This window comes from Gadus chalcogrammus, chromosome 4, assembly GCF_026213295.1.
Source record: "Gadus chalcogrammus isolate NIFS_2021 chromosome 4, NIFS_Gcha_1.0, whole genome shotgun sequence".
Taxonomy (NCBI): Eukaryota; Metazoa; Chordata; class Actinopteri; order Gadiformes; family Gadidae; genus Gadus; species Gadus chalcogrammus.
Genome location: NC_079415.1, coordinates 6,151,324 through 6,173,141, shown reverse-complemented (window position 1 = coordinate 6,173,141; position 21,818 = coordinate 6,151,324). Strand labels below are relative to the sequence as shown.

The window sequence follows — 21,818 nt, the reverse complement described above, 5'->3', positions numbered from 1 at the left end:
TGCTTTCAATACACTTGCTACTTGCTTGGTCATTTTATTTAAATTATTTTTTTTTTGGTTGAAGAAATGGCAGCTTTCTTTCTTGGTGTCTTTGGGGGCCCAAATGTCCACATGGGGACGGCCAGAGCCAGCCTGCTGAGCCATGTGCTCATCTCTCCGCACTCGTACCTCTTCTGATTGAAGCGTGTTACAGAAACCACTCGCTGGTTTGTAGGGTCTTTATTGATTGTGTTGCTGGACTTCCTCCATAAACACACAAAACACACCAGGAAGATCATGCTACCAAAGTATTAAATTTGTACAAAAATACTTTACAACCTCCCAGTCCTTTTAGAAATAAAAATACAGTTTGTTTGGTGTTTCCTCTCGGAAGGACAAACGGAGGCTACAGATTCAACATGTAATCTAGTCTACTGATAGTGGAAAGACCATGTTCACAACAACATGTGATAACAACTCACAAAGATCTCCCTGCAACCTGGACCAGTACACACACACACACACACACACACACACAGCCATGTCTAGTCTATCAGGTAGCCTTAGTGGAGTGACGTTATGGCTTTAGGTTTCACACCCTAACACTCCCTGACCCAGACATTTAGCACAGGGCTGCCTCCTCCTGGTGGAGGGTTAGCATAGTGCTACTTCCTGTTGTTTGAGAGTTAGCACAGTGATACTTCCTGTTAAAGGAGGGTTAGCATAGTGCTACTTTCTGTTATTGGAGGGTTAGCACAGTGATAATTTCTGTAAGTTGAGGGTTAGTATCGTGCTACTTCCGGTTAGTGGAGGGTTAGCACAGTGGTACTTCCTATTAATGGAGTTAGGACATTGCTACTTCCTGTTGGTGGAGGGCTAGCATAGTGCTACCTCCTGTCAGTTCGGATAGCATAGGGCTACTTCCTGTTGGTTGAGATAGCATAGTGCTACTTCCTGTTGGTTGGGATAGCATAGGGCTACTTCCTGTGGCTGGAGGGTTAGCATAGTGCTACTTCCTGTGGCTGGAAGGTTACTGTGGGCATCCAGTGAGATAATTAGACTCTGCTGACCTCTGAGGAGCGGCCATGATGGGCTTCTGCTGACGGAGGATTCCTATTGGTTGGTGCAAAAGGTTAACAGTGAATATAGAAGTAGAGGCAGCAAGATGGTGACATCGCTTTGAACATCAGTAGGCTGCACTTGCACACACACAACACACACACGTCACACACACATGTTTGTCACAGGGGGGTAGAAAAGGTTATTTTTTACATCATGGAAGTGATTCAGTAACCATGGAAACGTCCTAACTAACACACGCGGTTTGAGTAGCATAATAGATGAGGGAGGGGCATGCTTGGTGCTCTACGACAGTGACTCACATGGGGGCGGGGCTTCTGACTGGTTCCAGCCAATCAGAAGAAAGGTGGCATGTCTATTAGCCAACCACAGAGCTGAGTGGGACTTTACTGGCCTGAGTCTCTTAAACACATGCACGCACCTACACACACACACACACACACACACACATATACATACAAATACACACACACACGCACACACACAGTGTGGCCAGTCCTCGTGTGTAAACACTAAAAAACATTATTCTTTATTGAACCTCCGCGTCGTCGCGGAGTTTTCATACAAACTGTGCTCGGGTGGGGGGGGGGGCACTAAAAACCAAAACCTGTCCTTCTGTCTCACTACCTGTCCATCTACCTGTCGGTCTGTCTATCTGTCTGTCGCTCCCTCTACCTGTCTGTCTATCTGTGTTGTGGTCTTTGTGCTGCTGTGTCCTGGTCTACCAGGGGGGGGTCTGGTCCACCAAGGGGGGTGTGGTCCACCAGGTGGTCTGGTCCACCAGGTGGTCTGGTCCACCAGGGGGCACTGGTCCACCAGGGAGGGGTCTGGTCCACCAGGTGTGCTTGGGGCTAGCGGGCCGTAGCTCCGCTGCTATAAGGAGGCCTCCCCTGGTTGGCTCCATATGATGTGCCCCTCCTCCTCAGCCCCCAGCTCACTACTGGTTGGCTGGGTGGCATGCCCAGGGCCCAGCGAATGGCTGTGATTGGCGGTCGGGGAGGAGGAGGCGGGGTTTCTGCTGATCACAAGCTCCAGTTTGTTTCCAGACTCCGAGATGAGAGGAACCACGAGACAGCAGTCAAAGTCCCGCGTCCTCACATGGTTTATCTAGAGCAGAATAATACATCATTTATAACCACAAGGTTTATCTAGAGCAGAATAATACATCATTTATAACCACATGGTTTATCTAGAGCAGAATAATACATCATTTATAACCACATGGTTTATCTAGAGCAGAATAATACATAATTTATAACCACAAGGTTTATCTAGAGCAGAATAATACATCATTTATAACCACATGGTTTATCTAGAGCAGAATAATACATCAATTATAACCACAAGGTTTATCTAGAGCAGAATAATACATCAATTATAACCACAAGGTTTATCTAGAGCAGAATAATACATCATTTATAACCACAAGGTTTATCTAGAGCAGAATAATACATCATTTATAACCACATGGTTTATCTAGAGCAGAATAATACATCATTTATAACCACAAGGTTTATCTAGAGCAGAATAATACATTATGTATAACACCTGGTTTATCTAGAGCAGAATAATAAATAATAGATAACAACTGGTTTATATGGGGCAGAATAATACATCATGTATAACACCTGGTTTATCTAGAGCAGAATAATAAATAATAGATAGGCCTACCTGCAGCATGCGGTCATAGGTCTGCAGGCCGGCCCGGTGGGCGGCCCCTCCCTGCTTGATGTTGTTGATGTAGACTCCTCTCTCCAGCAGACCGTCGGACACGCTGAAGCCAAAGTCCTCCGCGTCAGAGGCCTTCTCCAGACTCACCTACACACACACACACACACACACACACACACACACACACACACACACACACACACACACACACACACACACACACACACACACACACACACACACGCACACACACACACACAGATTGTGCAGGGTTCTACTCACACTGCTAAAGCAAGGCACTAACTCTGCAGGGTTATGTTTGGATAAAGGATTTCAGAGACTAAGATTATGTCAGTGTGACGAAAATACAGAAGAACATAATTAAGGTAGCAGTAGTTGTAGTAGTAGTAGCAGTATAGTATAGTATAGTAGTAGTAGTAAAGTAGTAGTTAGTACCTTGTGTAGCTCCACTGGGGTCTGTAGTAGTAGTAGCAGCATAGTATAATAGTAGTAGTAGCAGTATAGTATAGTATAGTAGTAGTAGTATAGTAGTGGTTAGTGTCTTGTGTAGCTCCATTGGGGTCTGTAGTAGCAGTATAGTTTAGTAGTAGTAGTATAGTAGACATAGTAGTAGTCTAGTAGCAGTATAGCGTAGTAGTAGTTAGTACCTTGTGTAGATCTTCTGGGGTCTGTAGTAGTAGTAGCAGCATAGTATAGTAGTAGTAGTAGCAGTATAGTTTAGCAGTAGTAGTAGTATAGTAGTAGTTAGTATCTTGTGTAGCTCCACTGGGGTCTCTAGTAGCAATATAGTTTAGTAGTAGTAGTAGTAGTATAGTTTAGTAATAGTAGTATTAGTATAATAGTAGTTAGTACCTTGTGTAGCTCCACTGGGGTCTGCGTCAGGATGTCGCTGACTTCCTGCTTCATCTTCCTCACTGCGAAGGCTCTCCGCGCGGGGTCGGAGGGCAAGGTGTTGGAGCGCGGAGCCACCTGCATCCAATCACAACACAGCATTAACCCAGCATCCAATCAGGGCTGTGTAGCGGTTGTGTAGGAGTTGTGTACCTGAGGTTGTGTAGGGGTTGTGTACCTGAGGTTGTGTAGGGGTTGTGTACCGGTTGTGTACCTGGCGTTGTGAAGGGGTTGTGTACCTGAGGTTGTGTAGGAGTTGTGTAGCGGTTGTGTACCTGGGGACTGTGTAGGAGTTGTGTAGCGGTTGTGTACCTGGGGTTGTGCAGGGGTTGGGGGCCTTAGGTTGTGTAGGGGTTGTGTACCTGAGGTTGTGTAGGAGTTGTGTAGCGGTTGTGTACCTGGGGTTATGTAGGAGTTTTGTAGTGTTGTGTACCTGCCGTTGTGTGGGGGTTGTGTGCCTTAAGTTGTGTAGGGGTTCTGTACCTGAGGTTGTGTAGGGGTTGTGTAACGGTTGTGTACCTGTGGTCGGTTGCTGCTGTGCTCCTGGAAGCTGGCCTGCCGTCCCAGGCCAGAGCGGGGGGGCGGCGGCTCGTGGTTTAGACTTAGACTGGAGCCCGACATGATGGTTGCCTAGAAAGACCCATTAGGGCGCCCGTTAGGAAGACACACTATCCAGGGCATCACCTGACCTATATAAGTAGCCTGTAAGCTAGCTGAGAGCGGTACCTCTAGTTGTCTAGTTGATAGGGTAAGTAGCCTGTAAGCTAGTTGAAAGCAATACCTCTAGCTGTCTAGTTGATAGGGTAAGTCGTCTGTTAGCTAATGAAGGGCGTACCTCTAGTTGTCTAGTTGATCGCGCAGGTAGCCTGTAAGCTAGCTGAGGGAGGTACCTCTAGTTGTCTAGTTGATATGGAAAGTAGCCTGTTAGCTAGCTGAAGGCAATACCTCTAGTTGTCTACTTGATAGGATAAGTAGTGTGTTAGCTAATGAAGGCTGTACCTCTACAGTATTTGTCTAGGGGCGATAGGGTAAGTAGCGTGTTAGCTAGCTGAGGGCAGTACCTCTAGTTGTCTAGTTGATAGGGTAGGTAGCTTGTTAGCTAGACATACCTCTAGCTCTCTCAATATGCCACTCTGGCCACAGGTCTCCAGGTCCTCCAGCGCCTGGGACCAGAAGTTCTCCTCCTGGTCCGGTTCAGGCCCGTCAGGCCCCACGCTGAACCTGGAGGTCAGAGGTCACATTACAGCTGCTGCTTAGGCAAGAAATAGGCTGTCAGGGTGAGGTATAATCGGGTGGGGTGTCTGGGTATTATCAGGGTATTATCAGGTGGTCTCAGGGAATTATCAGGTGGTGTCAGGGTATTATTAGGGTATTATCAGGTGGTGTCAGGGTATTATCAGGTGTGTCTGGGTATTATCAGGGAATTATCAGGGTATTATCAGGGAATTATCGGGGTATTATCAGGGTATTATCAGGTGGTGTCTGGGTATTATCAGGGTATTATCAGGTGGTGTCAGGGTATTATCAGGTGTGTCTGAGTATTATCAGGGTATTATCAGGTGGTGTCTTGGTATATAGCAGGAGGTGGCAAAGGGTTTAGGCTGCAGGGTTTAAGTTTAAAGGTCAGATACCTGCTGTCAGAAATTAGGCAACTGGGGAAATAATTGACTCTGCAGACAGAGACAAACTAGTGTTACTGCTAGTTAGCCACAAGCTTAAACACACTACCTTTACGGCTAGTTAACCTCAAGCTTAAACACACAACCTTTACTGCTAGTTAGCCTCGAGCTAAAACACACTACCTTTACTGTTAGTTAGCATCAAGCTAAAACAAACTAAAATTACGCCTAGTTATAATCAAGCTAAACACACAACCATTGCTGCTATCACTGCTAATGCTAATCTGTCTGTCTCTTACCCGGTGAGCGGGGGGCGGTCCCAGTCGTCATCACTCAGCCCGAGGTCTGACAGAGGATTGGTTCTCTGGCGGGGGGCGGTGGATGATTGGATGTTGTTTGTCTTTGGGCTGCGCCACTCGTTGAAACTGTAGGAATGGTAGCCTGGAGACAGAGAGGAGCTACACTCAAAAGTCCTGCCCAGGAGTCCAGACAAGATAATAATATAATAATAATAAAAAATAAAATTAAAATAATAATAATAGTAATAGATAGAATTTATGTTGCGCTTTTTTCATTTTTTTTCACTCAAAGACACAAGAAAACAAAATTCGAAATAAAATAAGGTTTTGGTTAGAATCAGGTGTGGTATGGGTGGGGTCAGGTGTCTTTGAGTTGACTTTGAATGAGGTTATTGAGTCTGAGTTGTGTATGTTTGGGAGGAGGGAGTTCGAGAGGGTGGGGGCAGCAGTGGCGAAAGCTCTGTCTCCTATATGTACGGTGCTTGATCTTGTGACGGGGGTCAGAAGGTTGGTGTTAGCCAATCATTGTTATATATATAATAATACGTACCGGCGTGGTTGAGCACGCTGTCAACGGTGGAGCCGTCCCAGGACTCCACTGCACTGTCCACCGACGGCAGGGTGCTGTACGCCCTCTGACCGGGTGGCAGGGCCACCACAACAGGCTCTTCCTCCTCACCAGGCTCTGACTCCAACCCCCCAGAGGAGCTGACCGCACACGACTTGGGGCTGGACACTGGAACCCAGAGAACATCATCATCAAACCCAGAGAACATCATCATCAAACCCAGAGAACATCATCATCTAACCCAGAGAACATCATCTTCAAACCCAGAGAACATCATCATCTCTTTTGATTGTTTTTTTTTTCTTTGTTTTGTTTTGTCTTGTTTTTGTTTTATTTATTTCTTATTGCTTATGTTTATTTATTTATTTATTTATTTTTTCCACAATGTCTTGTTTTTTAAAAAAAATGTATGATGACTATATGCTATGTAAGGTGACCTTGGGTGTCTTGAAAGGCGCCTCTAAATTAAATGTATTATTATTATTATTATTATCTAACCCAGAGAACATCATCATCTAACCCAGAGAACATCATCATCAAACCTAGAGAACATCATCATCTAACCCAGAGAACATCATCATCAAACCCTAACCGAGAGAACATCAACATCTAACCCAGAGAAACTTTGCCTAACCCTAACCAAGAAAACCTCATCATCTAACCCAGAAAACATCATCTAACCCTAACCCAGAGAACATCATCATCTAACCCAGAGACCAACATAATTTAACCCAGAGAACATCGTCATCATATAACCCAGAGAACATCATGATCTAACCCAGAGAATATCATCATCCCACCCTAACAAAGAGATCAACTTCATCTAACCCAGAGAACATCATCCAACCCTAACTGAGAGAACATCATCATCTAACCCAGAGAACATCATCATCTAACCCGGAGAACAACATCATATCATCTAACCCTAACCACTATTCTGGCTTTTATTAAGGTGTTCATCACCCAGCCCTAACACATACATATAAAGCTGGTTGTGTTTATTCTATGCGTGTATATTTTACAGCCCTAACAGATACATGTATATAAAGCTGTGTGTGTGTGTGTGTGTGTGTGTGTGTGTGTGTGTGTGTGTGTGTGTGTGTGTGTGTGTGTGTGTGTGTGTGTGTGTGTGTGTGTGTGTGTGTGTGTGTGTGTATCTTACAGTCCTGCTGCTTCTTGATCTTCAGTGTGACGGTCTCCCCCGCCTGCTGCAGCAGGCTGATGGCCTCGCTGAGCGGCTTCCCCTTCAGGCTGCTGCTGTTGATGGCCAGGATGCGGTCGCCCACGTGGATCGCCCCCGTCCTGGAGCACAACGAGGTCATTGATGGGAGCGCATGCTTAAGTTGCTAGTGTACTCTAAAGGGGCTTGCTTGCTAGGAAGATGCTAGAGTGCTTTAAAGATGCCATTAAGAGGATGGTATGCTAGGATGCTAGTCGGCTTTAGATGCCCCAGTGTGATCTAGAGGCGCTTGGGTGCTATAGGGCCCAGCGGTGTTCGCATGCTATAGCAGCTCTAACGCTGTTAGCGGGCTACAGGGCCCTAGCGCTGTTAGCGTGCTATAGGGTCTTAGCGGTGTTAGCGTGCTAAAGGGCCCTAGCAGGGCCAGCTTGCTATAGACGCTCTTAAGGTGTATAGGGCCCTTCGTGGTGTTAGCATGCTACAGGGCCCTGGCGGTGTTAGCGTGCTCCAGGGCCCTAGCAGGTCCAGTGCTACAGGGTCCTAGAGGTGTTAGCATGCTACAGGGCCCTAGCGGTGTTAGCGCGCTACATGGCCCGAGCGGTGTTTGCATGTTACAGCGGCTCTAGCGCTATTAGCATGCTATAGGGCCCTAGCGGAGTTAGCGTGCTCCAGGGCCCTACCAGAGTTAGCGTGCTACAGGGTCCTAGCGTTGTTAGCGTGCTACAGGGCCCTGGCGGTGTTAGCGCGCTACAGGGCCCTAGCAGTGTTAGCGTGCTACAGGGCCCTAGCGGTGTTAGCGTGCTACAGGGCCCTAGCGGTGTTAACTAGCTCCAGGGCCCTAGCGGTGTTAGCGTGCTCCAGAGCCCTAGCGGTGTTAGCGTGCTCCAGGGCCCTAGCGGGTCCAGTGATACAGTGCCCTAGCGGTGTTAGCGTGCTCCAGGGCCCTAGCGGTGTTAGCGTGCTCCAGGGCCCTAGCAGTGTTAGCGTGCTCCAGGGCCCTAGCGGGGCCAGCTACAGGTTACCTCTCGGCCAAGCCGCCCCCGGTCAGCGAGGAGATGATGATGGGGTCGAAGGGCTCCTCGGTCCCAGAGATGGTGATGCCCAGCGGACCGCCGTACCGCTGCAGCTCCACCGTGTAGATGATGCTGCCGGACAGGTCCTGCTCATCTACACACGCACACACACACACACACACGCACACACACATGCAAGGACACACATACACACACACACACGCACACAAACACACAGACACACACACACACACAGACAAGGTTTGAGGTTGGGTTCCACCAGGGTTTCATTAAATGGTGGACACAACACACTGGATGCCAATCCACTAGAGGCTAAACCTTTAGCGCTCTCTGTAAGAGGGTTCATCTAGAGAGACATTTCTATGCATCTAGTGTTTTATAGACAGGGGTGCACATAACTGGTACGCAAGTACGCATGCGCGCCCATAATCAGGGATGCGTTACGTCACTACAACGCTTTTGCGTAACTAACGGGAGATCGAAAAAATATCCAAAAACTAAATACATTGAGAAGCTACTTCTTTGCAGGTGGCATTCGCCACCTGCAAAGAAAAGGCAAACGAAGTTGGAGCATTTTTTCTTCCGAACTGTGGCGCCAAGATGTGCCATGGCTCGAAAGGAATGATTAGCAAACTGACATGTGCGGTCATGTGCGATGTGTGTGCGCTGTGCACCGTGCACACACTGGAGAACTTTGCAAAATCAGCTGATTGCAACGTTCCTTAATGTGAGACATTCAAACGCTCCGTGGTCAAGTTGCTGCAGTTTGATAAAAAAAAAAGGTGGAGCAAAAAACACTGCTGTGCTTAAGAAGTTGTGGATTGAAAATGGACTCTCCTTTGTGAAACTGGGTACGTTTATTAAGATCAGATGCCACGTCTGGGGCTATGTGCGGGGTGCGTACCAAACACCATCTCCTGTAACTCACCTGAGTAAGATCATGTGCACCCCTGTGTATAGAGATGTCTCTCTACATCTAGACCTAGAGCTGTGGTCAGTAGATCAGGTACCTGAGTTGTCCTCGTCTTTACGTATCTTCAGCTTCACCAGCTCCTCACACTGCTGCAGGATCTCCACCGCCTCCTCCATGGAGCAGCTCTCCACCCGCACGTTGTCGATGGCCAGCAGCTTGTCGCCCAGCTCCAGGGTGCCTGTCCTGTTCACAGGGACACGCGAGGTCAGTTCTCCCCCTCTGGGGGACCACAGGGGTCGGGAGCACGTCTGAAGCTGGACCTGAGCAGCCCCCACCTTCTCTCCCCCGCTGCCTTAACGCTGTCGGACCTCAGAGACCTCAGAGACCCCTGAGAGAGAGATACTACAGAGATACTACAGCCAGGGATACTACACCGCCCACCGGACCGGGGGACACAGATACTACACCGCCTACCGGACGGGGGGACACAGATACTACACCGCCCACCGGACGGGGGGGACACAGATACTACACCCCCCTTCGGGGCAGAGAGATACGACACCGCCCACTGGGGGATGCTAGCGGGCCATTAAGAGGATGGTATGCTAGGATGCTAGTGGGCTTTATAAGCGCTAGTGTGATCTAGAGGTGCTAGCGTGCTACATGGCCCTAGCAGTGCTAGCGTCTTCTCAGAGACCTCCGAGACCCCTGAGGCCTCAGAGAACTCAACCACAGACCTCGGGGCCTCGTATCTTCAGGATCCCTCCGTCTCCTCTCCGGTCAGAGTTAGTTCCACTGAAGAGCGCGGGTTAGTCTGGTTCTGGATGCTGCTATAGCGTCCACCGCCAGGGGGACTTGGGCCTAATGACCCATAGAGGACTAATGAACCGGAGAGGACTAATGACCCATAGAGGACTGAGTCCAGGCCGCACTCTAACCAGATCGATGTGTTCATGGGGAAGTGGAGCGTTGGGCCATTTAAAGAGGATCAGGTTAAATGGACAAGCATTAGTTGTCGATATCAATATAGGTATAGCTCTAGCTCTAGAAAGAGATCTAGATATTGATATAGGTATAGATAGACAGGGGTGTGTGTGTACCTGAGTGTGTGTGTGTGTGTGTGTGTGTGTGTGTGTGTGTGTGTGTGTGTGTGTGTGTGTGTGTGTGTGTGTGTGTGTGTGTGTGTGTGTGTGTGTGTGTGTGTGTGTGTGTACGTGTACCTGTGTGCCACGCTGCCCTTCTTGATGTCCGAGATGATGAGCGCGTCACCTGACTTCCTGTTAGAGGGAGCTGCAGACAGACAGGAAGAGAGACCATAAGAGAGACAGACAGGGAGAGAGACCATCAGAGACAGACAGGCAGAGGGACCCTCAGAGAGACAGACAGATGGAGAGAGACCCTCAGAGAGACAGATGGAGAGAGACCCTCAGAGAGACAGATGGAGAGAGACCCTCAGAGAGACGGACAGGGAGAGACAGACAGATGGAGAGACAAACAAAGAAAGACAGACAGGCATTGAGACAGACAGGCGTCGTGGAGACAGACAGACGTAAAGGCAGACAGGCGCTGAGACAGACGGCCTTACAGCTGATGGTGATGCCCAGCTCCACTCCGGGTTTCTTGGGAAGCTTCACGTGAAACGTTCCTGAACTGGGAACCACCGACTCTGGAGAGGAGGACGGGGGGGTTAGTCGTCATGGAGACACCGCTCTGGGAGGGGGGGTGTGTGTGTGTGTGTGGGGGGGGTGTACCTGCTACGTCAAACTCTATGTCCAGGGTGAGCTGGGCGGTGATGGACGAGTCCCTCAGCAGCTGATTGGTCTCCTCCAGGGTCGAGTCTTCAGTAGGAACTCCATTTATGGACAATATCCTGTCACCTATCTGGAGGATACCACACCTACACACACACACACACACACACACACACACACACACACACACACACACACACACACACACCACACACACACACACACACACACACACACACACACAGTGACGATTGATTATTTACACGTGTGTGTGTGCGTGTGCGTGTGCGTGTGCGTGTGCGTGTGCGTGTGTGTGTGTGTGTGTGTGTGTGTGTGTGTGTGTGTGTGTGTGTGTAGTGTACCTCTCTGCGGGGCTGTCCGGGTCCATGTAGGCGATGAGGGGGGGGGAGGAGAGCGTTTCCGTGGCAAACACCCCCCCCTGCAGCTGGATGCCAAAGCCCATAATGCCGTCGCTTAGCAACAGGACCTCGGTGGTCTCGGTGTGGACCACCTGACCCGCCAGACCCACCGTACTGGACGCCAGGGACACTGAGGGGAGAGGTCAGAGGTCAGACTGAGGTCAGAGGTCAGACTGAGGGGTTGGAGGTCAGAGGTCAGTTTGAGGGGTTGGAGGTCAGAGGTCAGTCTGAGGGGTTAGAGGTCAGTCTGAGGGGTCAGAGGTCAGACTGAGGGGTTAAAGGTGGTCTTACGAGAGCTCTTGAAGTCCTTCTTCTTGCTCTTCCTCTTATGCAGCGTGCCGCGGGGGCTGCTGGGATACATGTTCCGGGGCAGGGTCCCCATGCTGATGGACGAGAGACTATAGGCGGACATAGAGCCAGGGGAGAACGACTGGGCCAGCGCTGCAGAGAGAGAGAGAGAGAGAGAGAGAGAGAGAGAGAGAGAGAGAGAGAGAGAGAGACAGAGAGAGACAGAGAGAGACACAGACGGGGAGGTCACTGCTAGATCACAAAGAGGCTCCTCCCTCCACAAGGATAGGAGGGAGGAGAGGAGGAGGAGGGGAGAGGAGGAGGAGGGGAGAGGAGGGTATAGGAGGGGAGGAGAGGAGAGGAAAGGAGAGGAGAGGAGAGGAGAGGATCAGGACGTACGGGGGTTGGTGGTCTTGTTGTGGTTCAGGGTCCTGGAGGAGGAGTGGTCAGGGTGGTAGGTGTTGTAGTGCTGGTAGGGGGGGAGGGGGGGAGGGGAGGAGCCAACACCCCCACTCTCCCAGGGGAGGGGTCGCATACTGCGCTGCACCTTGACTACACACACACACACACACACACACACACACACACACACTTGGGGTTAATCGCAGCCCCTGCATTGAGCCCTGAGCCCATCAGGAAGAGGACCTTAGGGGGGCCTGATATGAACCTTGGTCCGCGGGTTTGATGGCCGGTCTGGTCTGGTGGTGGGGGAGGATCTCCATCTTGATCAGCTGACAGGAAGCAGCCAATAGCTGCGTTGCCTCAGCCAGCGAGCAGAACTCCATGGAGCTGCCGTCCACCGAGAGGATGTGGTCACCTGGGTGGAGCGCACCACACCTGGAGACACATGGGGTCAGGGGTTAGGGTCAAGGTTAAGGTCAGGGGTCAGGGTTAAGGTCAGAGTTCAGGGTTAGTGGTAAGGGTTAAGGTCAGGGTTAGGGGTCAGGTTTAAGGTGAGGGTTAGGTGTCAGGGTTTAAGGTTAGGGTCAGGGGTAAGGTCACGGTTAAGGTCAGGGTCTGTGGTTAAGGTCAGGGGTCAGGGTAGGGTTGGGGTCAGGGTTAGGTTAGGGGATTAGGGTCAGGGGTTAAAGTGAGGATCAGGGGTTAGGGTAAGGGGTTTGGGTCAGGGGTAAGTGTTAGTGTTGTTTACGGTCAGTGGTTAGGGTCAGGGGTCAGTGTTGTTTAGGGTTAAGGTCAGTGTTTAGGGTCAGGGGTTAGGGTCAGTGGTTATGGTAAGGGGTTAGTTTTTAGGGTTAAGGTTTAGGGTTAGTGTTTAGGGTCAGGGGTGAGGGTCTGTGGTTAGGGTCAGGGGTTAGGGTTTAGGGTCAGGGGTTAGTGTTTAGGGTCAGGGGTTAGTGTTTAGGGTCAGGGGTTAGGGTCTGTGGTTAGGGTCAGGGGTTAGTGTTTAGGGTCAGGGGTTAGTGTTTAGGGTCAGGGGTTAGTGTTTAGGGTCAGGGGTTAGGGTCTGTGGTTAGGGTTAGGGGTTAGTGTTTAGGGTCAGGGGTTAGTGTTTAGGGTCAGGGGTTAGTGTTTAGGGTCAGGGGATAGTGTTTAGGGTTAGGGTTCAGGGGTCAGTGCTGTTGTTTAGGGGTCTTACCGGTCTGCGATGCTGCCAGGCTTCACCTTGTCTATGATGATGACCTGCTTGTTACAGTAGACGGCGGTGGACAGAGCCACGCCCAGGCTGGAGCCCGTGGCCTTGGCAACCTCCACAAGCAATGGACCTGACGCCGTGGCAACCGAGTCTGGAAGGGAAGGTTTGGATTACTACTACTACTACAAGTATTACTACTAGTACTTGTAGTGCTAGTTATGGTAGTACTAGTACTACTAGTACTGCCCATGATGGACACGTCGTACTCAACCAGTAGGGTGTATGACTACTTAGCACTAGTAGTACTAGTTATGGTTATAGTTACCCATGATGGACATGTGGTACTCTATCAGCAGGATGTAGTTATAGTTATATTATGTACTGGTATTACTAGCTATGGTAGTTATTGTGATAGTTACCCAGGATGGACACGTGGTACTCTATCAGCAGGGTGTAGTACAAGTAGTACTAGTTATAGTTATAGTGAGTTACCCATGACGTACACGTCGTACTCTATCAGCAGGGTGTAGTACTAGTTACGGTACTAGTAGTACTAGTTATGATACTAGTATAATTATTTAGTATACTAGTACTACTAGTTATAGTACTAGTTATAGCTGTAGTTACCAATGATGGACACATGGTACTCTATCAGCAGGGTATAGTACTAGTTATGGTACTAGTAGTACTAGTTATGGTACTACTATAACTAGTTATGATACTAGCAGTACTACTTATAGTACTAGTTATAGCTGTAGTTACCCATGATGGAGACGTCGTACTCTAGCAGCAGCGTAGCCTCCTGGCCGCACTGCTTCAGGATGCTCATGGCCTCTGATTGGCTGGTGCCATGGAGACGAATCCCATCGATGCTGAGCAGTCGATCCCCCGGCTTGATGGTGCCCTCTCTAGAGAGAGAGAGAGAGAGGGAGAGAGAGAGAGAGAGAGAGAGAGAGAGAGAGAGAGAGAGAGAGAGAGAGAGAGAGAGAGAGAGAGAGAGAGAGAGAGAGAGAGAGAGAGAGAGAGAGAAAGAGAGACGGGGGAGAGAGAAAGAGAGACGGGGGAGAGAGAGAAAGAAAGAGAGAGAGAGAGAGGCGGGGGGAGCGGGAGAGGGGGGAGTGAGAGAAATAAAGAGAGAGAGAGAGAGAGAGAGAGAGAGTGAGAGAGAGAGAGAGAGAGAGAGAGAGAGAGAGAGAGAGAGAGAGAGAGAGAGAGAGAGAGAGAGAGAGAGAGAGAGAGAGAGATTTCTAATGGGAGCTCTATTCAGAATGTGTTCCCCCCAGAACCAGTCCTGCACTGGGTTCAGACCAGTACCCAGCACTACTGATCCAGTTAGATGCAGTCAGACCTCCTCTCACCTGTCAGCCGCCCCACCTGGCCGGAGCGTTGTTATGACGATGGGGCGCGACTTATTCCTGTCCTCGTGGGCCCCGCCTACACGCACACACAAACACACGCACACACACACACACACACACACACACACACACACACACACACACACACACAAACACACACGCAAACACACACACACACAGCGTCAGTAAAATCTGGGTGCATAATACATGTACTGCATCATGTATTGTATAGAGATAGAAGTCAAGTCAAAGTCAAAGTCAGCTTCATTGTCAATTACAACAAATGTACAAGACAAATAGAAGAACGAAACTTAGTTTGTCTCTCACTATGTACACAGTATAGTACAAAGTATACAATAGAGATTGTGTACTTAATGTGTACTGAGTGTGTACTACAGAGATAGTGTACCATAGAGATAGTGTACTTAGTGTGTACTATAGAGATAGTGTACTTTGTGTTCTATAGTGTACTTGGTGTGTACTAAAATGTACTTAGTGTGTACTCTAGAGATGGTGTACTTAATGTGTACTATAGAGAGTGTACTTGGTGTACTATAGTGTACTTTGTGTGTACTATAGTGTGCTTGGTGTGTACTATAGTGTACTTGGTGTGTACTTGATGTGTCCCTGAGCAAGACACTTAAGGCTGTCGCCTTGCATGGTTGACTCTGCCGTCGGTGTGTCAATGTGCGTATTAACCGATGCAAGTCGCTTTGGATAAAAGCGTCTGCTAAATAATAATAATAATAATATATTTAATTTGCAGAGCAATTTACATTCAAAAAACTCAAAGTGCTACAGAGTTTAAGAGACAGAAAAAATTAAATAAAAGGGGTTGTTAAAACATATAATACATAAACAGTAAAAGGGAAATTAGCAAAAGGCTCTTTTAAAAAGTGAATGGCCTAATTGTAATTGTAATTGAGATAGTGTACTTGGTGTGTGCTATAGTGTACTTGGTATGATCTATCTATAGTGTACTCGGTGTGTATTATAGTGTACTTGGTGTGTACCCGGTTACCTCGTGTCACGAAGCCGAAGGTGTTCCCCTCCTTGTGCAGCGTCACCTCCAGGGTCTTGAACAGAACGCCCGCGCCCTGGATGGCTGAACACAACTTTATTAACACTCAACACTGCAAATGTATTAACACTCAATACTACTAACACAACTTTATTAACAGTCAGACCACACACCCCCCTCTACTCTGTCTGTGATTCTGTGATTCTGTCTGTCTGCTTGTGTGTGTGTGTTTGTGTGTGTGTTTGTGTGTCTACGTGCATGCGTGTGTGTGTGTGTGTGTGTGTGTGTGTGTGTGTGTGTGTGTGTGTGTGTGTGTGTGTGTGTGTGTGTGTGTGTGTGTGTGTGTGTGTGTGTGTGTGTGTGTGTGTGTGTGTTTGTGTGTGTGTTTAAGTGAATAGTGAGCCAATGCGTGATTAAAAGTAGCCCAATAGTGCGGGAAAAACTGCCCAATCTGGCAACAATGCTGAACGTCCTCACGCTCCAGCGTCAACGTAAATCAATGAGACCAACTGAAAACGAAGCCGGTATGAAACTAAAACTGTGATTCTGAAGAAAGTTTAAATGATATCGAAATTCCTGTCACTTAGCAACTGGACCTCGGTGGTCTCGGTGTGGACCACCTGACCCGCCAGACCCACCATGTGTAGAGGTGTGTAGATTTGATAGAAGAAGATAAACGGTTGAAAATTGATAAAAACAGTTGAAGCACCAGAGGAGGCCTCCCATTGACCCCCATGTTAAAAAAAGATAGTATTTTTAGAATATCTTAAAAAGATATTCTAAAAGTAGAATATGTTAAAAGTATAAAATATTTAAAAAATCAGAAAATTTGCGCGCGATTCAAGCTATTCTGAACATTTTCAAATTTGAATGGAGTCTCTAGGTGAAAAATTGAGGAGGAAGATATGTTGAGCAGACATCATTGTAGCGCCTGTATCTCTAGCATATGTCTGTGCCTATTATTTGTCTGAATTGCGCGCTTTCTTTTTTCTACCACCTTCTGTTCAACTGAACGCCTTCCGTTTTCACTGAAATGCCTTTCGTTTTCATTTAAATGCCTTCCGTTCTCACTGAAATGCCTTCCGTTTTCACTGAAATCCTAACACATATCTGAGTGAAACACTTTCACATACATGTCTGAGGTTTTCACTGTGTGAATAGTTTCACATGTGTATGCGAGAGACAATTTTCCAGCTGGTATATGAGCACATCTCACTAGGATGTGTGACAGCATTTCAGTAGTCTGTGTAAAGGTTTTCACTAGATGTTACGAGAGCTTTTCAGTTGTTTGAGTGAAGGTGTTTCAGTTGTGTATGTAAAAGCTTTCACTTGTGTATTTGTGAGGTTTTCAGTTTAGCATGTGAATGGTTTTATATGTGCGTGTGAGAGGACATTTTTCAGCTGTGCATATGAGAACACTTTACTAGTATGCGTGAAAGCATTTCAGTAGTCCATGTAAAAGGTTTCAATCGTTTTTATGCAAGCTTTTCAGTTGTATATGTGAGCGTATAATTTTTCGGTTGTTTGTGTGAGAGTGTTTCAGTTGTGTATGTAAAAGCTTTTCACTTGTATGTGTGCAAGTTTTTCAGTATAGTATGTGAATGAGGTTGGTTCCATATATGTATGCGAATGCTAATTCTGAATAGTGTCCCATTCGGCCCCTCATAAGCTAGCGTGAGCAGCTCGTACTCCACCTCCAGCAGCACCCTGTGTGTGTCTGTGTGTGTGTGTGTGTGTGTGTGTGTGTGTGTGTGTTTAGGTGTGTGTGTGCGTGCTATGTGTCTCTGTGTGTGTGCGTGCGTGTGTGTGTGTGTGTGTGTGTGTGTGTGCGTGTACCTAGCGTGGGCAGCTCGTACTCCACCTCCAGCACCACCCTCTCCCCCACGTTCTTCAGCAGGCTGATGATGTCGTCGTGGCGGAACTTGTTCAAGTTGATGCCGTTGACCGAGCGGATGTAGTCGCCCACCACCAGCTGGTCGCTCCTACGAGACGGCACTGGTTACTTCAGCTAGTAAGCTAGCTCGTCAGCTAGAAAGTTAATTAGTTGGTTACCTGCCGGCGGTGCCCCCCTGCCTCAGGTTAGCTAGCTGGTTAGTTAGCTGTTACCTAGCGGCGGCCCTGCCCTGTCTCAGGTTAGTTAGCTGGTTATTAAGCTGGTTAGTTAGCTGTTACCTGGCGGCGGTGCCCCCCTGCCTCAGGTTTGACACACGGGGCTTGCCATCCTTGTCAATGCCCCCGGAGACGGTCAGGCCCAGAGTCGACCCCTCCTTCTTCACCAGCTCCACCAATGAGCAACCGCGGAACTCCTCTGGAACACACAGTATAGCTGTCTGTCAGCATTTCTGTGTGTGTGTGTGTGTGTGTGTGTGTGTGTGTGTGTGTGTGTGTGTGTGTGTGTGTGTGTGTGTGTGTGTGTGTGTGTGTGTGTGTGTGTGTGTGTGTGTGTGTGTGTGTGTGTGTGTGATGGTGTCTGTGTGTCCGTGTGTGTGTGTGTGTGTGTGTGTGTGTGTGTGTGTGTGTGGTGTGTGTGTGTGTGTGTGTGTCCGTTTGTGTGGGTGTGTGTGTGTGTGTGTGTGTGTGTGTGTGTGTGTGTGTGTGTGTGTGTGTGTGTGTGTGTGTGTGTGTGTGTGTGTGTGTGTGTGTGTGTGTGTGTGTGTGTGTGTATGCGTTTGTTTGTGTGTTACCTGGGATACTTTGTCTTCTGATCGCCAGGGTTCCATCAGGAGGTCGCGACCCCCCAGAATGTTTCCCATACGGACCCTCATCTGAAAAACAGAGTAGAATCCACTGTAGTAGAGCACAAAGTAGAAGCCACTGTAGTACAACTGAATATAAACTATAATTGTAGAACAGAATAGAACCGAGAATAGAACCCACTGCAGTAGAACAGAATAGAACCGGGAATAGAACCCACTGTAGTAGAACAGAGTAGAACCAACTGTAGTAGAACAGAAGAGAACCCACTGTAGTAGAAGAAAATATAACCCACTGTCATAGAATAGAATAGAGCCCACTGTAGTAGAACTGAGTAGAACAGAGAGTAGAACCCACTGTAGTAGAATAGAACAGAGAATACAACCGAATAGAGCAGATAATAGAACAGAGAATAGAACAGAACCAAAATAGAACACAGAGTAGAGCAGAGTAAAACGGAGTAGAGCAGCATAGAACAGAGAGTAGAGCAGAGACTAAGATGTGTCTTGACTCAATTCATAAGAAGCTCTATTGTCATGCAAATACACATCATGTACGCAGCCAATGACTCGCTGTGTGTGTGTGGGTATGTGTGTGTGTGTGTGTGTGTGTGTGTGTGTGTGTGTGTGTGTGTGTGTGTGTGTGTGTGTGTGTGTGTGTGTGTGTGTGTGTGTGTGTGTGTGTGTGTGTGTGTGTGTGTGTGTGTGTGTGTGTGTGTGTGTGTGTGTGTGTGTGTGTCCCTCCCCCTCCTCAGATGTAGGTCAGATCCGCTTGCTGCTTCACAGTAGTAATACGTTTAGAGTTCAGCTCAACAATATCATCATCATATTTTCCATCTAAGCTAAAGATTTTTTCATAACATTAATGAACACATGTTTAGTTATGCTTCTAACCAGAGAATCTAGTAGTACGACTACTATACTACTACTACTATACTACTACTATAACTATACTACTTCTACTATACTACTACTGCTACTACTATACTACTACTATAACTATACTACTTCTACTATACAACTACTATGCTACTACTATAACTATTCTACTTATGATATACTACTACTGCTACTATTACTCCTACTATACAACTACTATACTACTACTACTGCTATACTACTACTGCTACTACTATACTACTACTATAACTATACTACTTCTACTATACAACTACTATGCTACTACTATAACTATTCTCCTTATGCTATACTACTACTGCTACTACTACTCCTACTATACTACTACTACTGCTATACTACTACTGCTACTACTATACTACTACTATAACTATACTACTTCTACTATACAACTACTATGCTACTACTATAACTATTCTCCTTATGCTATACTACTACTTCTACTATACAACTACTATACTACTACTGCTACTATTACTACTGCTATGATACCACTGCTACTATTCTATTACTGCTACTATACTACTAATACTTCTATACTATTACTACTATACTACTGCTATTAAGTACCAATATACTACTAATACTTTACTACCGCTTCTACTATATCACTACTACTACTACTGCTACTACTACTAGAACTACAATAATATACTACAATTGCTGCTACTATACTAGTACTACTATACTGCTACTATTCCTACGATACTGGTATTACTACTACTACTACTAATATTCCTACTACTCTTACTATGCTAATATGATTGCTACTATACCACTACTACTCCTACTATATTACTACTCCTTGTGCTCCTAAACCAGGAGTTGCTTTGTGCCCATGAGGTGAAGAAGAGTTGTAGAGTAACAGACCATGACTCCCTGGTACCACAACACAGAGCCTAGTACTAGTGAAGATCTACACCGCCTAGTACTACTGAAGATCTACACCGCCTAGTACTACTGAAGATCTACACCGCCTAGTACTACTGAAGATCTACACTGCCCAGTACTACTGAAGATCTACACCGTCTAGTACTACTGAAGATCTACACTGCCCAGTACTACTGAAGATCTACACCGTCTAGTACTACTGAAGATCTACACTGCCCAGTACTACTGAAGATCTACACCGTCTAGTACTACTGAAGATCTACACCGCCTAGTACTACTGAAGATCTACACCGCCTAGTACTACTACAGATCTACACCCTATAGTACTACTGAGATCAGCACCCTATAGTACTACTACAGATATACACCCTATAGTACTACTACAGATCTACGCCCAATAGTACTACTACAGATCTACACCCTATAGTACTGCTGCAGATCTACACCCTATAGTACTACTACAGATCTACACCCTATAGTACTACTACCGATCTACACCCTATAGTACTACTACAGATCTACACCCTATAGTACTACTACAGATCTACACCCTATAGTACTACTACAGATCTACACCCAATAGTACTACTACAGATCTACACCCTATAGTACTACTACAGATCTACACCCTATAGTACTACTACAGATCTACACCCTATAGTACTACTACAGATCTACACCCAATAGTACTACTACAGATCTACACCCTATAGTACTACTACAGATCTACACCCTATAGTACTACTGCAGATCTACACAAGGGCTACACGATTTGGGGAAATAATCGAACTGTGATTACAACCAATATTGCGATATAGTATGCGATTTTTCTTTTAAAGTTCCTTATGTTCTGTATTATTCACTTTACACAAGCCATAAATAATTCTATATTATGACCAACACAACATTGTATGCAGTCAACATATTAACTGCTCTTTCCTTGAGGCCAGGCCTATGTGTTGAGATGAATAGATGCATGAATTTATATTATAATACCTTTATTTAAATGAAGGAATTGTAAAAGAAAAAGAGATACGAATCTTAATATCTCCAGTCAGTAACAGTTACAGTTACCCGAAAAATAAAAATAAATAGTTTTTTGTTTGTTTTTCGCAGCCACTGCGTTTGCAAATCGCGTTGTATTGAATCACGCTGACGGTTTGAATACGATTAATCGTTTCGGCCCTCAACTACACCCTACAGTACTATCGAAGACCTATAGCCTCCTAGTGCTATTGGAGAAGAACCTCATATTACTACTGAAAACCAGCTCCTCTCTTCCATCAGACCCTCCTTTTCCAAGAAGCAGCCTCACCCTCTGGAGGAGATCACAGCCTCGCAGTCCTGATGAGGAGGAGGATTACAGCCAAGACCAGCTGCTGCTCTCCTCCATAGAACTCATGATCGACATCATCGGGACGCGTACACATGGACACATGGAACGCACACGTACAGACTAACACGTACGGACACGCACATGTACAGACACACACTTAGACACACAAATACAGATACATACAGACACATGTACAGACACACGCACAGACACACTCGTAGAGACACACATGTACAGACACACAAACGTCTCTCGCTCTCTCTCTCTCTCTCTCTCGCTCTACCTTTGGTTGCT

The 21,818-nt window shown here is 47.0% G+C and overlaps 1 protein-coding gene across 1 annotated transcript in view; it reads right to left on the bottom strand.

The window, feature by feature from the left end:
* Positions 1-74: 74 nt before the first annotated feature.
* grip1 (glutamate receptor interacting protein 1) overlaps positions 75-21,818 on the bottom strand; it is a 23,365-nt gene continuing 1,621 nt past the window's right edge. Inside the window, exons 2-25 of the mRNA XM_056589372.1 lie at positions 18,371-18,451; positions 17,859-17,994; positions 17,523-17,668; positions 15,687-15,770; positions 14,666-14,741; positions 14,070-14,215; positions 13,311-13,458; positions 12,381-12,550; positions 12,113-12,265; positions 11,717-11,866; positions 11,369-11,555; positions 11,007-11,152; positions 10,841-10,921; positions 10,476-10,545; positions 9,353-9,498; positions 8,331-8,475; positions 7,291-7,430; positions 6,111-6,296; positions 5,561-5,702; positions 4,752-4,863; positions 4,162-4,272; positions 3,604-3,720; positions 2,731-2,877; positions 75-2,166 (exon numbers count right to left, since the gene is read on the bottom strand). Coding sequence (XP_056445347.1) covers positions 1,933-2,166; positions 2,731-2,877; positions 3,604-3,720; positions 4,162-4,272; positions 4,752-4,863; positions 5,561-5,702; positions 6,111-6,296; positions 7,291-7,430; positions 8,331-8,475; positions 9,353-9,498; positions 10,476-10,545; positions 10,841-10,921; positions 11,007-11,152; positions 11,369-11,555; positions 11,717-11,866; positions 12,113-12,265; positions 12,381-12,550; positions 13,311-13,458; positions 14,070-14,215; positions 14,666-14,741; positions 15,687-15,770; positions 17,523-17,668; positions 17,859-17,994; positions 18,371-18,451 — 3,254 coding nt within the window. The 3' untranslated portion in view covers positions 75-1,932. The remainder of the gene's footprint in view (positions 2,167-2,730; positions 2,878-3,603; positions 3,721-4,161; positions 4,273-4,751; positions 4,864-5,560; positions 5,703-6,110; positions 6,297-7,290; positions 7,431-8,330; positions 8,476-9,352; positions 9,499-10,475; positions 10,546-10,840; positions 10,922-11,006; positions 11,153-11,368; positions 11,556-11,716; positions 11,867-12,112; positions 12,266-12,380; positions 12,551-13,310; positions 13,459-14,069; positions 14,216-14,665; positions 14,742-15,686; positions 15,771-17,522; positions 17,669-17,858; positions 17,995-18,370; positions 18,452-21,818) is intronic.